Raw genomic sequence first — 13,181 nt, forward strand, 5'->3', positions numbered from 1 at the left:
ATATTGGGATAATTTCCCTGAAATCTTTTGGTTTAGTTTCCCTTCTTTTGGAAAATCTGACCTAAAACTAACCCTCTCACATGTTAGACCCCTTCTCCAGGAAAAAGCATGTGTAACTACAATCCACTCTCTCCATCTAAGAGTTGGTCCTGCATGTGCCTATGTGGGGAGATTTCAATCCATCAAGACCTTGCTGTGGCTATGCTACTGGCTGCTTCATAATTTTATCTTTTTTCTAAGCCCCTCAGATAGCTTTTTTGGGCTGTATAAATAAATGTGGCCAAAATTATTCCTTAAATCATGTGCTCTTGATAACCACTATGTAGAACAGCAATAACTCTTAAATTAAATATTATTCAAGGTTATTCTCTTTCTAGTTACTGCCTCCTAGATTAGACTGGCAAGGTGGACAACATCAACAGACCTTTGATGAGTTGGTGAGTTTTTCTTCTTTATAAAATTCTTAATGTATGGATAGCTATTCATCCTCGTTATTGATAACAGCATCTAGCCTATATGATTCCAGACCAACGTTTATGATATCAAGCAAATAGAGCAATAGTATAAGAGTTTGCATTTGATAGATGTCTATATATAGTTGGGTGATATATTACCTCTCCTCAATCGGCACCACCACAGAAATATATATGTTCTTTTTGGAGAATAAATTGCGTTTCTTTTGAATCGTTTATAGCAAATTCTGAACATCTCTTCCAGAAGCTCAAGATGGGCGAAGGTAGGCTCAGCTAAGAAGTGGGATAGTTCAGGAAGTGTGTGAAAAAAATTACCTAACCCGAAACAAATTGCAAGAGAAATGATTCTTTGACTACCTGACTTAGAAAAATGTGCTGTTTCCAAATTTGCAAAGTTTACTCATCTAGCTGTTTCACAAATATGTTTTTTGTTTAGGTTGAGGTTTTTGAGAAGGTGACGATTTTGTTTCCAAAGAAAGGTGTACAACAACAAAATTGATGTCTAGAATAATGTAATAGATCATAGTGATTATGAAAATCACTTTTATTTGAATGTAGAATTAAAACCTAGGTTTTTTAGGTTGAGGTTGATTTTAAGGTGAAATTAATGTTTCCATGTAAAGGTGTACAACAACAAAATTGATGTCTAGAATAGGTTACTAGATCACGGTGATATTATGAAAATCACCTTTATTTGAACTTAAAATCAAAACTATCATTTATCTTTTTAGGTTGAACAATGAATATGTAGTAAACTACTGTTAAACTTTAAATTGTCGATATAAATTGTATCATACGCACAGAGGAAACAGTGGAAGAGTCGGGAAAGGTCGTTTTGGGAAAGAAAGGTGCAGACTCGGTGAATGAAGCTAATCGATCAGGGAAGCGTGAAGATTTCACTGCAGTTATAGGGGATCCTGTCCATAAGTCCTGCAGTTCTAGCTTCACAAATAAGAAACCTATTGGACAGTACTCATCGTCGTTGTTGCAAGTGAAACAAACTCTGAGGCGAGAATATTCCCATTTATCTGGAAACTTCAAATCTGATTATATATTATTTCCAATATGTCTTGAGGTTCAGAGTCTTCCATAATTAGTCCAACAGTCCCAATGTAACTCATGAGTGTGTGGAAGCCACCCAGCCACAGGATGATTTTTTGACAGGACTTGCATCTGTATCAGCAACAATAATGGTAAAAGCTCTTCAGTAAAGGGGCTGATCGAAGGTCAGTACTGACGTCGCACCGTATCTGGAATACTGTTTGCAAACGAAGCTGAGTGTGGAGTAGATACAAATGAGATCGCTTGGTCTCATATCTATCGTGGATATGAAGAGAATGGAGGCTCTCCCTGTGTAAGAGCCTGACTGCGTATCAATATACAGCTCGGTCATAGCTCCCTGCTGGCTAGGCAAGGGTGCTAGAAAAAGTTTGGACGTCTTCCATAGCAACTGGACAGCTAATCCAATCTGAAGAGGTGATCTGATTGCCTTTGACCAAAGGCTTGTAACATGCACTGACCTATTGACCTTACTGTCTGTTTTGTCTCCTACAAACAGAGTGTTGAGAAAAAGCCACAAAGATGAGGGTAGGTGTTTGATGTTGTCTGTTAACCCCCCGAGGTTTTCAGGATTGGGATGCACATTAATTTGTTGTTTAAGACCTTTGGCATCACTTTTGATTATAGCTGCTGCAGCTCTGACGATAGCTTCCTTCTCCAGTTCTACATCGATATTTTTTGGCTTTAAGCAAAACTCCTGGAGAATGGCATGAACTGTGGCTCTTAGCGTAATGACATTCTGTCTGCCGTTTATCTCTGCAAATATTGCGCTTTCGCCAAATCTCTTTCACATTTTCTGTTTTATGTATCTTTCACTATTTCCAGAATCCTTTACATCGCCCCTGAGCTCGTTCACCGTACTAACAAGATCATTCAGTGCTAGTTGCCGATCATCATTAACCTGGAAAAACTCGACACGTTTCTCGACCGCCTCGTTCTGATTCAAGTTCTGCGTTTGACCAGACTTTCGTGTTCCAGACTGTGAAGGAATTCCGCTATACTTGTGGGGGGTGTTACGTTTTGTTAGAAAGTTTGAGTAGCAGGATTTGTGGTAAACTACATCAGCAGCGTCAAGATTGGCTGTGGCAGCAGGAATTCTAGTCATCACTGCTCCTGACTAGTCATCATTTCTCTTTCCGTAAACCTCTCTTAGTGCATTTTTAAAGTCTCTCGTTCTAACCTTGAAACTGTCTTCTTTCTTCTGTCAAAGGTAACTGGCGTAGAGCAAAAGAGGCAATCGGACTTGAAGTTGAAGTTTCCATATAAATGGGCAGATTCTCGCCTCTGTCTTTGTTTCACCTGTGACAACAATGACAAGCTCTGTTCAATAGATTTCTTGTTAGCGAAGCTAGACCTGCATGACTTATGGACAGGATCCCCAATAACTGCCCAATAACCTTGATCGACTAGCTTCATTCGCCGAGACTGCACCTTTCTCTCCCAAAACGACCTTTCCAGACTCTTCTACTATTTCTTCTTTGAAAATATACAAATCATATCAACAGTTTAAAGTTTAAGATTAGTTTGCTCTATATTCATTGTTCAACCTAAAAAAATAAATGAAAGTTTTAATTTTACGTTAAAATAAAGGTGACTGTCATAATGATCGTGATCAAACACTCTTATTTTACACATCAATTTTGTTGTTCTACCTCTGTAGCCTATTTGGAAACAGGAATTTCATCTCCTCAAAATCAACCTCAACCTAAAAGAACCTAAGTTTTAATTTTACGTTCAAGTAAAGGTGATTTTGATAATCACCGTGATCTAGTACCCTATTCTAGACATCAATTTTGTTGTTGCACGCCTTTATATGAAAACATGAATTTTACCTCCTCAAAATCAGCCTCAACATCAAAAAACAAAATTTTTGGTTTTACGTTTAAATAAAGGTGATTTTTATAATCACAGTGATCTAATACCCCTTTCTAAACATCAATTTTGTTGTTGTACGCCTTTACATGGGAGCACAAATTTCACTTCCTTAAAATCAATCTCAACCTCTAAAACCTAAGTTTTAGTTTTACGTTCAAATAAAAGTGATTTTCATAAACAGCGTGATCTATTTCCCTGTTCCAAGTATCAATTTTGTTGTTGTACGCCAATATAAGGAAACACGAATTTCACCCCCTAAAAATCAACCTCAACCTAATAAAAACATGTTTGTGAAATAGCTAGATGAGCAAAATTCGCATATTTGGAATTAGCGCATTTTTTGGGGTCGCGTTGTCAAAGAATCATTTTTCTTGCAAGTTGTTTTGGGTCAAACTATTTCCTTTCTGGACTAGTAAGGAAAGCTCAAGCTAAGGAATACATTTTCAGTTAATTATATTATATGTGACTGGTCTTTCAAAATTATTACTCTTAATCATCTCAAGATTTTTCTGGTCAAGGAAGGGGTGGAGGGTGAAAGTTTTCTGCTGAGCGAAGGGATTGGGAAGGAGAATCTCTGAGTTTTATTTTTGATTTTGTTAGAAAAGCATGTTAATGTTCTGATGGCCAGGAAGGGCCTGAGGGAGGGTTTTTCTAACAGGGGTGAAGCTCAGAGATTCGTTTTCAGTATTGGTAGATATATATATTTATATAGGTATGTGTATGATCCCAAAAATTTATTTTTTGTTGGAGGGGAGGGGTAAGGATGGGGGAGCTCATTGATTTGTTTTCAATTTTTATGCTATTTTAATCCTACCATGTTAGTAAGTACCTGAAGTGCAATTGTGTTAGCTGTTAAGATTCTGAAACATGCTTTGTATTTTTTTAAATTCCATAGCATAGTACACCCCTTATTGTTCTAACGCCAAATCTAGATCTCTTCTCTGTCTCAGCTGTTGATGTAAGTTGTAGGTATGGCTCCGAACTTGACATTTTCCAAAATTAAAATATAGATTTGATACCATAATACACCAATATAAGCACTGAAGTTTTGCCAACACGGCTGCTCACATTTTTGTCTAAGACAATTTACACAACTTTAAAATGTATCCCTTATGTCTCACCAAACGTTTCTACACAGGCCTGTTCTTTTTGTGTAAATATGAACTGTCTTTTATTTCTCCCTAAAAAATGGTTCTGATTTTTACCAAATATTAATTAAAAAACTTTTTCCGCATAATAAGTATTTCAAAGAAAAGTGAAGAACTCCATTAAACCAAAAATGAGCAAAAATTAAATCAAATAATCTACCAAGCGTGAAACTACCACAAATCAGCATCGATAAATAAATGAAACCCAAAACGACCAGAAATTACAATAAATAACTGAGAGAAACTCAAAACGACCAGAAATTAACATGAGTTGGACTCGAAACCCCTAAGCCTTCCCAAGGCCGGAACTTAATTTGCACTTTACTGAAAAAATATAAATGTTTTTACTTTTATAACCTTAATAAATCAAATAATACTAACATTTTGATTAACAAATACCAGTATATGTATATTAAACTGACAATACACAATCATTTGTATTTTTTCAGTAAAGTGCAAATTATGTTCTGGTCTTGGGAAGGCATAAGAGTTTTGATCTCCAATCATGTTAATTTCTGATCATTTTGAGTTTGACTCGGTTGTTTATTGGTAATATATGTTCGTTTTAGGTTTCATTTATTTATCGGTGCTGGTTTATGGTAGTTTTACACTTGGTAGATATTTGATTCTATTTTTGCCCACTTTAGGCTGAATGGAGTTTATTCCCTTTTCTTGAAAAACTTATTTTGTGGAAAATGTTTTTTTTAATTAATTTCTGTTCGTTTTATGTTGACATAGTTTTTTCAGGGAAAAATAAAATAATACTTTAAATCTTTTCGTTTTTTTAAGACTTGATAGTTTGGCCTGCTATTTGTATGCTGGAGAAAATTTTTTAGCAACATAAACCCTTTTAAAAATCTGGACACAAATAGTAGTGTTTGATATAGTTTCATATCTCCTCTAGTTAACCTGAGTAACATTTAGTTTTTAAACATAATGGGCAAATGGGAAGGTGGGGGTGGGAGGGGGATTAGTTGCCCTCCAATCACTTTCGACTATTAAAAAGGGCATTAGCCCTTTCTATTTTCAGTCGAATGAGCCCTTTTCGAAGTTCTTACGACAACTCCTTCGATACGAAGTGCCCTGGTCTAAAAAAAAACATTGTACCCACATCGATCTTTGCTATAAAAATATTAAGACTTCCAATCACTTTCGACTATTAAAAAGGGCACCAAGCTTTTTGATTTCCAATCGAATGTACTCTATTTGATTTTCTATATCAGCACTATCAATAAGCACCTTATATTCCACCAGGGCATAATTTACAACTCTTACCCTAAGGGCTGTGAGGGTGGTCGTCATCCTTAAAGATTTAATTTCTTGAACTTTCAACTACGTTAAACAAAATGGCTATTGGATGTGTTTTGGAAAATGGTGTGCGTGACAGAGGCGTTAGTTGCTCTCCAATCACTTAACTATTAAAAAAGGCACTAGCCCTTTCAATTTCCAATCAAATGAGCCCTTTTGAAGTTGCTACGACAACTCTTTCAATATAAACCTTATATGCTTCCAGGGCATAACTTACAACCCTTGCCCTGAAGGCTGGGAAGGCTGTCATCCTCAAAGACCTAATTTCCAGAATTTTCTACTACGTTGAACAAAATGGCTATCTGAAAATTTTGAATTGGATGTGTTTTGGGGAATGGTGGGCGTGAAAGGGGGGTTAGTTACCCTCCAGTCACTTTCAACTATTAAAATGGCCACTAGCCCTTTCAATTTCCGATTGAATGATCCCCTTTAGAAGGTTTTACGACAACACTATCTATAAAAACCTCATATGCCCCCAGGGCACAACTTACAATCTTTGCCTTGGTGGCTCTTGGGGGTTTGTCATCCTCAAATACATAATTTCCTGAACTTTCAACTACGTTGAGCAAAATGGATATCTCTAAGATTTTATTGAATGTGTTTGGGGAAATGGTGGGCGTGAGAGGGGGGTTAATTACTCTCCACTCACTTTCGACTATTAAAATGGACACTAGCCCTTTCAATTTCCAATCAAATGAGCCCTTTTTAAAATTTCTACAACAACTTTCTATAAAAACCTTATATGCCCCCAGGGCTTAACTTATAACCCTTGCCCTGAAGACTGTGGGGGAGTGTCCTGCTCAAATGTATAATTTCCAGAACTTTCAACTGTGTGAAACAAAATGGCTATCTCAACATTTTGATCGGATGTGTTTGGGGAAACGGTGGGCGTACAAGGGGTGTTAGTTTCCTTCCAATCACTTTCGACTATTAAAAAGGGCACTAGCCCTTTCAATTTCCAATTGAATGAGCCCTTTTTGAAGTTTTTACAAAAACTTATATGCCCCCAGGGCATAACTTCCAACCCTTGCCCTTAGGGCTGTGAGGGGGGGGGGAGGGGTTGTCATCCTTTAAGACCTAATTTCCAAAACTTTCAACTATATTGAATAAAATGGCTATACAACAATTTTGATTGGATGTGTTTTGGGAAAAGGTGGGCCTCAGAGGGGGGTTAGTTACCCTCAAATCCCTTTCGACTGTTAAAAAAGGGCACTAGCCCATTGAATTTCCAATTGAATGAGCCCTTTTTCAAGTTTCTGTGACAAAGATTTCAATAAAAACCTTATATGCCCCCAGGGCTTCACTTATAACCCTTGCCCTGAAGACTGTGGGGGGAGTGTCCTGCTCAAAGGTATAATTTTAAGAACTTCCAACTGCGTGGAAGAAAATGGCTATCTCAAAATTTTTATTGGATTTGTTTGGGGAAAGGGTGGGCGTGGAAGGGGTGTTAGTTGCCGTCCAATTACTTTCGACTGTTAAAAAGGGCACTAGCCATTTCAATCACTAATCGAATGAGCCCTTTTTAAGTTTCTGCGACAACGCTTTCTGTAAAAACTTATATGCCCCCAGGGCATAAATGACAACCCTTGCCCTTAGGGCTGTGGGGGGTTGTCATCCTCAAAGACCTTATTTCTAGAACTTTCAACTACGTTGAACAAAGTGGTCATCTCAAAATTTTGATTGGCTGTGTTTGGGGAAAAGGTGGGCGAGAGAGAAGGGTTAGTTGCCCTCCAATCTCTTTTGACTATTAAAAAGGGCACTAGCCCTTTGAATTTCCAGTTGAATGAGCCCTTTTTGAAGTTTCTACGACAATGCTTTCTATAAAAACCTTATATGCCCCTAGGGCAAAACTTACAGCCTTTGCCCTGAGGGCTGTGGGGGAGTGTCCTCCTCAAAAACATAATTTTTATCTGGAAATCAACTACACTGAACAAAATGGCTACCTCAAAATTCTAATTGGATGTGTTTCGGGAAATGGTGGGCGTGGAAGGGGTGTTAGTTGCCTTCCAATCACTTTTGACTATTAAAAAGGTCACAAGCCACTCCAATTTCCAATTGTATAAGCCCTTTTCGAAGTTTCTACGACAACTTCTTCGATACGAAGTGCCCTGGTCTAAAGAAAAAAAGTAATAAATAATACATTGTGCCAAAACCGTTTTATATGCCCCCAGGGCATAACTTGCAAACCCTTGCCCTGAGGGCTGTTAAGGAGTGTCCTCCTCAAAAACATATTTTCTATCTGGAAATCAACTACGCTGAACAAAATGGCTCTCTCAAATTTTGATTGGACGTGTTTGGGGAAATTGTGGGCGTGGAAGGGGAGTTAGTTGCCTTCCAATCACTTTCGACTATTAAAAAGTGCACAAGTCACTCCAATTTTCAATCGAATGAGTCCTTTTCGAAGTTTCTACGACAATTCCTTCGATACGAAGTGCCCTGGTCTAAAAGAAAAAAAAAAGTAAAATAATACAGTGTGTCAACATCGTTCTTTACTTAGGCAGCGCTCTTGCGCTGCCTATGATAAAAAAATTAAAAGGAGTTTTATAGCTTGTCACTCAACATTAACTAGAGGTCTTGACTTTTTGTGTTTTACTCTATTTTTGTTCTTGCTACAGTGTGGTGTGAAAATCATTTAGGTCTATGTTGCAGTTTGTTTGTGATCGACTCTATAATCATTACCTTGAATGAGTTATATTGTCCGCTAATATTCATTTTTGAAGCATCCAGCCTCCAACTAGGAGCTGGTAAGATCGACCGATTCAAAGAATTTACCTACCTTGGTAGTGTGCTCAGCTCTGACAATAACCACCTGAAAGAAATCAAATGAGGTGGGCTCGCGAACTATAGTTTTAAAACTCTGATGCCCATCTGGAGGAACAAGAAATTTTCAATAACACCTAAAATGAGGCTAATCAACTAACTACTACTAACAAGTCACCGCAACACCAAGCCGCCTGAGGCCAACACATCTATGCACGCTACTCGTCCATGCCAATCTATTCAAGGCCTCCCTCTTTACACCCTCCCAGGAAGTTCCCATCTATATATACCTACAAATCTTTGATTCTAAAAATAAATGACCAGTGCCGCATCACCAATCTTCAAGAAAGAAAAAATCACCACGACTATTGCTGGTATTATTTACCATGATAGAATCTCCAACACCAAGCTTCTCCACAGTCCCAAGGTCAAACAGACCATCCTTGACAGAACATAATTGAAATAACTTACTTGGCTAGGACATTCAAAGCGTATGGAAAGCACCCCAAAATAGCGACGATTTCTCGTCGCTCATTATGCCTTACCTTCTCCGCATGGACGATTTCTCATCGCTCATTATGCCGTACCTTCTCCGCATGGCAGAACATATTAACTCATATAGGCGTTACTTGAATAGAACGGCGAAAGAAGAAAGTCTTAAGTCAAATTAATCATAGTGTCTACCTACTTTTAGACAACAAGCAATTTCACTATAAACTGTGGGGTCAATTGCATTTCAAATACTTTGGGTGGACTGTTTTTGGATTGGAAAGAGTTATTTAGAAGCAGCTCCATTCAGCATGCATATCAATGATCTGACTGAAGGGACCGCTCTATCACACAATTAAATAAAAAACAAGTTTTTTCGACTGAAAGTAAGGAGCAACACTAAAACTTTAAACGAACAGAAATCATTAGGTATATGAGTTGGTTCACCCCTTAGTCAATGCCTCACTCTTTCCGCTAAAGTTCGAGTTTTTTTCCAATTCTTTAAGAATGACCCCTGAATCCCAAAGGTCGTTAATTAGAATAGATAGCTCTTTTGAAAGTACTAAAAAACCTAAGCGTAAAGAGCGAGGTATTGACTAGGGGGCGAACCCCCTAATATATTTAATAATTTCTGTTCGTTTTAAGTTTTAATATTGCTCCTTACTTTCAGTTGAAAAAACTTGTTTGTTTTATTTAATTTCTGATTGTTTTAAAACAATGCTGGGAAATCCGGCGCCCCCTTCATGGGAAATTCCCTTCCCCCAGGAAAAATTCCTCCGTGGAAAGATCCTCCCACTTAACCCCCTCCCCCCGACCCTCCCCCAGAAAAAATCCCCCTTGAAAATGTCTGTATACTTCCCAATAACCTATACTATATATAAACAATGTGCAAAGTTCATAACTTGCAGCCCTTTCCCCGGGGACTTTGGGGGATTATGTCATCCTCAAAGAAATAGTTTTTAGATTCTTCAACTATGCTGAACAAAAATGGCTATCTCAAAGTTTTAATCGTATGACTGTGGGAAAAAAATGAGCGTTGGAGGGGGCCTTGTTACCCTCAAATTTTTTTAAGTATCTTAAAAAGGGCGCTGGAACTTTTAATTTCCGTTCGAATAAGCCCTCTCGCGATACTCTAGGACCACTGGGTCGATATGATCACCTCTGGGAAAAAAAAACAAATAAACACGCATCTGTGATCTTTCTTTTGGCACAGAAAAAATACAAAATTCCACATTTTTGCAGATGGGAGCTTAAAACCTCTACAGTAGGGTTCTTTTATATCCTGAATCTGATGGTGTGATTTTCCTTCTATGACTTTAGGGGCTTTCTTCCCCTTTTTTCGAAAGTAAGGCAAATTTTTTCAGGCTCGTAATTTTTGATTGGTAAGACTAAACTTGATGAAACTTATATTTTTGAAATCAGCATAAAAATCCAATTCTTTTCATGCATCTATTGGTATCAAAATTCCGTTTTTTAGGGTTTCGTCTACTCTAAAAAGGATACAAGAAACGGGGCAAGATAATAGTGTATACAATATGAAGGGTACATGAATTGCGCAAGAAAAACCCATGCCTGAGACATTAAACTTACGCGTGAACATTTTAAAAAGCTAATCTGCCTTGGAAACAGTTTGACGTGTTCGGTGAGATTACGTTCCTTGGCGTTTGATTGACATTTACAAAAAAGGGGTAATTAGTGATAGGATAATTTTTTTAACATGAAATCTCTGAATAAAATATTTTTGGTTTTGGAGCATGTACTTGACGATGAATAAAAGGGTTAAGGTGATTAGCAATTACGAGCGAGGATTTCCCCATTGTTTCCTGCCAGTAGGCTTCGCATATCAAGTTGAAAATTTGATAGAATGTATTTGAGGTGGAATATTAATGTTTTGAATAATAGGAGTGTGATTGATTCTAATTAGTGATTGGATAATTTTTTAAAATGAAATCTCTGAATAAAATATTTTTTGGGAGAGATGGGTTGATGGTGTACTGTATAATACACAAGTGATGTTTGAACAGTGTTGTCAATTTAAAATAGGGTCTAACGTTTTAGTATACTAAAAAGTTGATACTAAGAGAGATGTAGATGGTAAGAAAAGAAGTTTAATAATGAAATTCAGAACAAACCATATAAATCCTTGCAAATCGAGTAGTAAGGTGTATATGAGTACGAACCATCAAGGACCATAAGCACCAACGACACTAACCAGCAGAGACATCAACTCCCAAAAGGTCCTTTACCCCCAAACTCGTTGGGCACCCCGTCCCTCCAACTTTTTGGCCCCCCCCCCTCCCCATGTTTTTTTTAATTTATTTTTAACATGAAATATTTTTTTCAACTTTTTTTTTACATGTCTTCGAATGAGATGAAACAAATTTAATTTCAGTAGTGTTCTGTCGTGGTTTACCTTGTCGCAGTTACACTCTCTTAATTTTTCAAAGTTCATTTCGAGTTTCTTTCGTTGAAACGAAAGAGTTGGAATATTTTAGTTGTGTCTTATTTTGGTTTACCTTGTCAATGTAAAATTCCTTGATTTTTAAATTTTAATTTTGTATTTCTGCAGTAGAATTACAAGATTTGGAATATTTCAGGTGTGTTTTATTGTGCTTTACATAGTCAATGATAAACTTTTTAAATTTTTAAAAGATCATTTTGAATTTCTTTTATTGAAATGCAAGAGTTGGAATATTTCAGTAGTGTTTTGTCATGCTTTACCTTGTCACAGTTACATGCTCTTAACCTTTCAAAGTTTATTTAAGACTGCAGCTATTGAAAAAAACGACTTGGAAAATTTCAATAGTGTTTTATAGTGGTTTACCTTATCACTGTTACATTCTACTAATTTTTCTAAGTTTATTCTGGGTTTCTACCGGGAAATACGAGAATTGGAATATTTCAGTAGTGTTTTGTCGTGGTTTACCTTGTCACAGTTACATTCTCTTAATTTCTAAAAGTTAATTTTGAATTTTTTTCTTTGAAATGCAGGAGCTGAAATATTTTAGATTTGTTTGATCGTGGTTTACCGTGTCGATAGTGCTTTTTCCTCACGTTTCAAATCTCAGTTCGGATTTCTTATTTTGAAATGACACAGATGGAATATTTAAAGAGTGTTTTGACATACCTTACCGTGTAACTTACGCATTCTCTCAACTTTTCAAAGTTCATTTTGAATTTCTTTCGTGAAATGCAAGAGTTGGAATATTTCATTAGTGTTTTGTCGTGCTTTACGTTGTCACAGTTACATTCTCTTGATTTTTCAAAATTCATTTTGAATTTCTTTCGTGAAATGCAAGAGTTAGAATATTTCAGTAGTGCTTTGTCGTGGTTTACCTTGTCACAGTTGCATTCTCTTGATTTTTCAAAGTTCATTTTGGATTTCTTTTGTTGAAATGCAAGAGTTGGAATATTTCAGTACTGTTCTGTTGTGCTTCACCTTATCAAAGTTACATTCTCTTGATTTTTCAAAGTTAATTTTGGATTTTTTCTTGAAATGCAAGAGTTCGAATATTTCAGTAGTGTTTTGTCGTGGTTTACCTTATTACATTTACATGCTCCTGATTTTTCCAAGTTCATTTTGAATTTCTTTCATGAAATTCAAGAGTTGTAATATATCAATAGTGTTTTATCGTGGTTTACCTTGTCATAGTTACATTATATTGATTTTTAAAAGTTCATTTTGGATTTCTTTTGTTGAAATGCAGGAGTTTGAATATTTCAGTAGTGTCTTGTTATCCTTTACCTTGTCACACTTACATTCTCTTTATTTTTAAAAGTTCGTTTTTTATTTTTTTCCTTGAAATTCAGGATTTGAAATTTTTTAGAATTGTTCTCTTACAGTTCACAACGTAAGACCCACCAGTTCTTGATCTTTCAATGTTCAATTTGGGTTTCTTTCGTTGAAGAGAAAGAGTTGGAATATTTCAATAGAGTTTTATCGTGGTTTACTGTATTACAGATCAATTTTTTTGATTTTTCAAAGTTAATTTTGGATTTCTTTATTGAAATGCAAGAGTTTGAATATTTAAGTAGTGTTTTGTCTTTGTTTAACATGTCACAGTTAAAT

The 13,181-nt window shown here is 36.5% G+C and overlaps 1 protein-coding gene across 1 annotated transcript in view; it reads left to right on the forward strand.

The window, feature by feature from the left end:
* BRWD3 (bromodomain and WD repeat-containing protein) overlaps positions 1-13,181 on the forward strand; it is a 128,154-nt gene that overhangs the window by 22,199 nt on the left and 92,774 nt on the right. The window contains exon 3 of the mRNA XM_089106339.1: positions 378-437. Coding sequence (XP_088962465.1) covers positions 378-437 — 60 coding nt within the window. The remainder of the gene's footprint in view (positions 1-377; positions 438-13,181) is intronic.

The sequence above is a fragment of the Artemia sp. Qi Xiang Cuo genome, chromosome 20, assembly GCF_049724085.1.
Source record: "Artemia sp. Qi Xiang Cuo chromosome 20, ASM4972408v1, whole genome shotgun sequence".
Lineage (NCBI taxonomy): Eukaryota > Metazoa > Arthropoda > Branchiopoda > Anostraca > Artemiidae > Artemia > Artemia sp. Qi Xiang Cuo.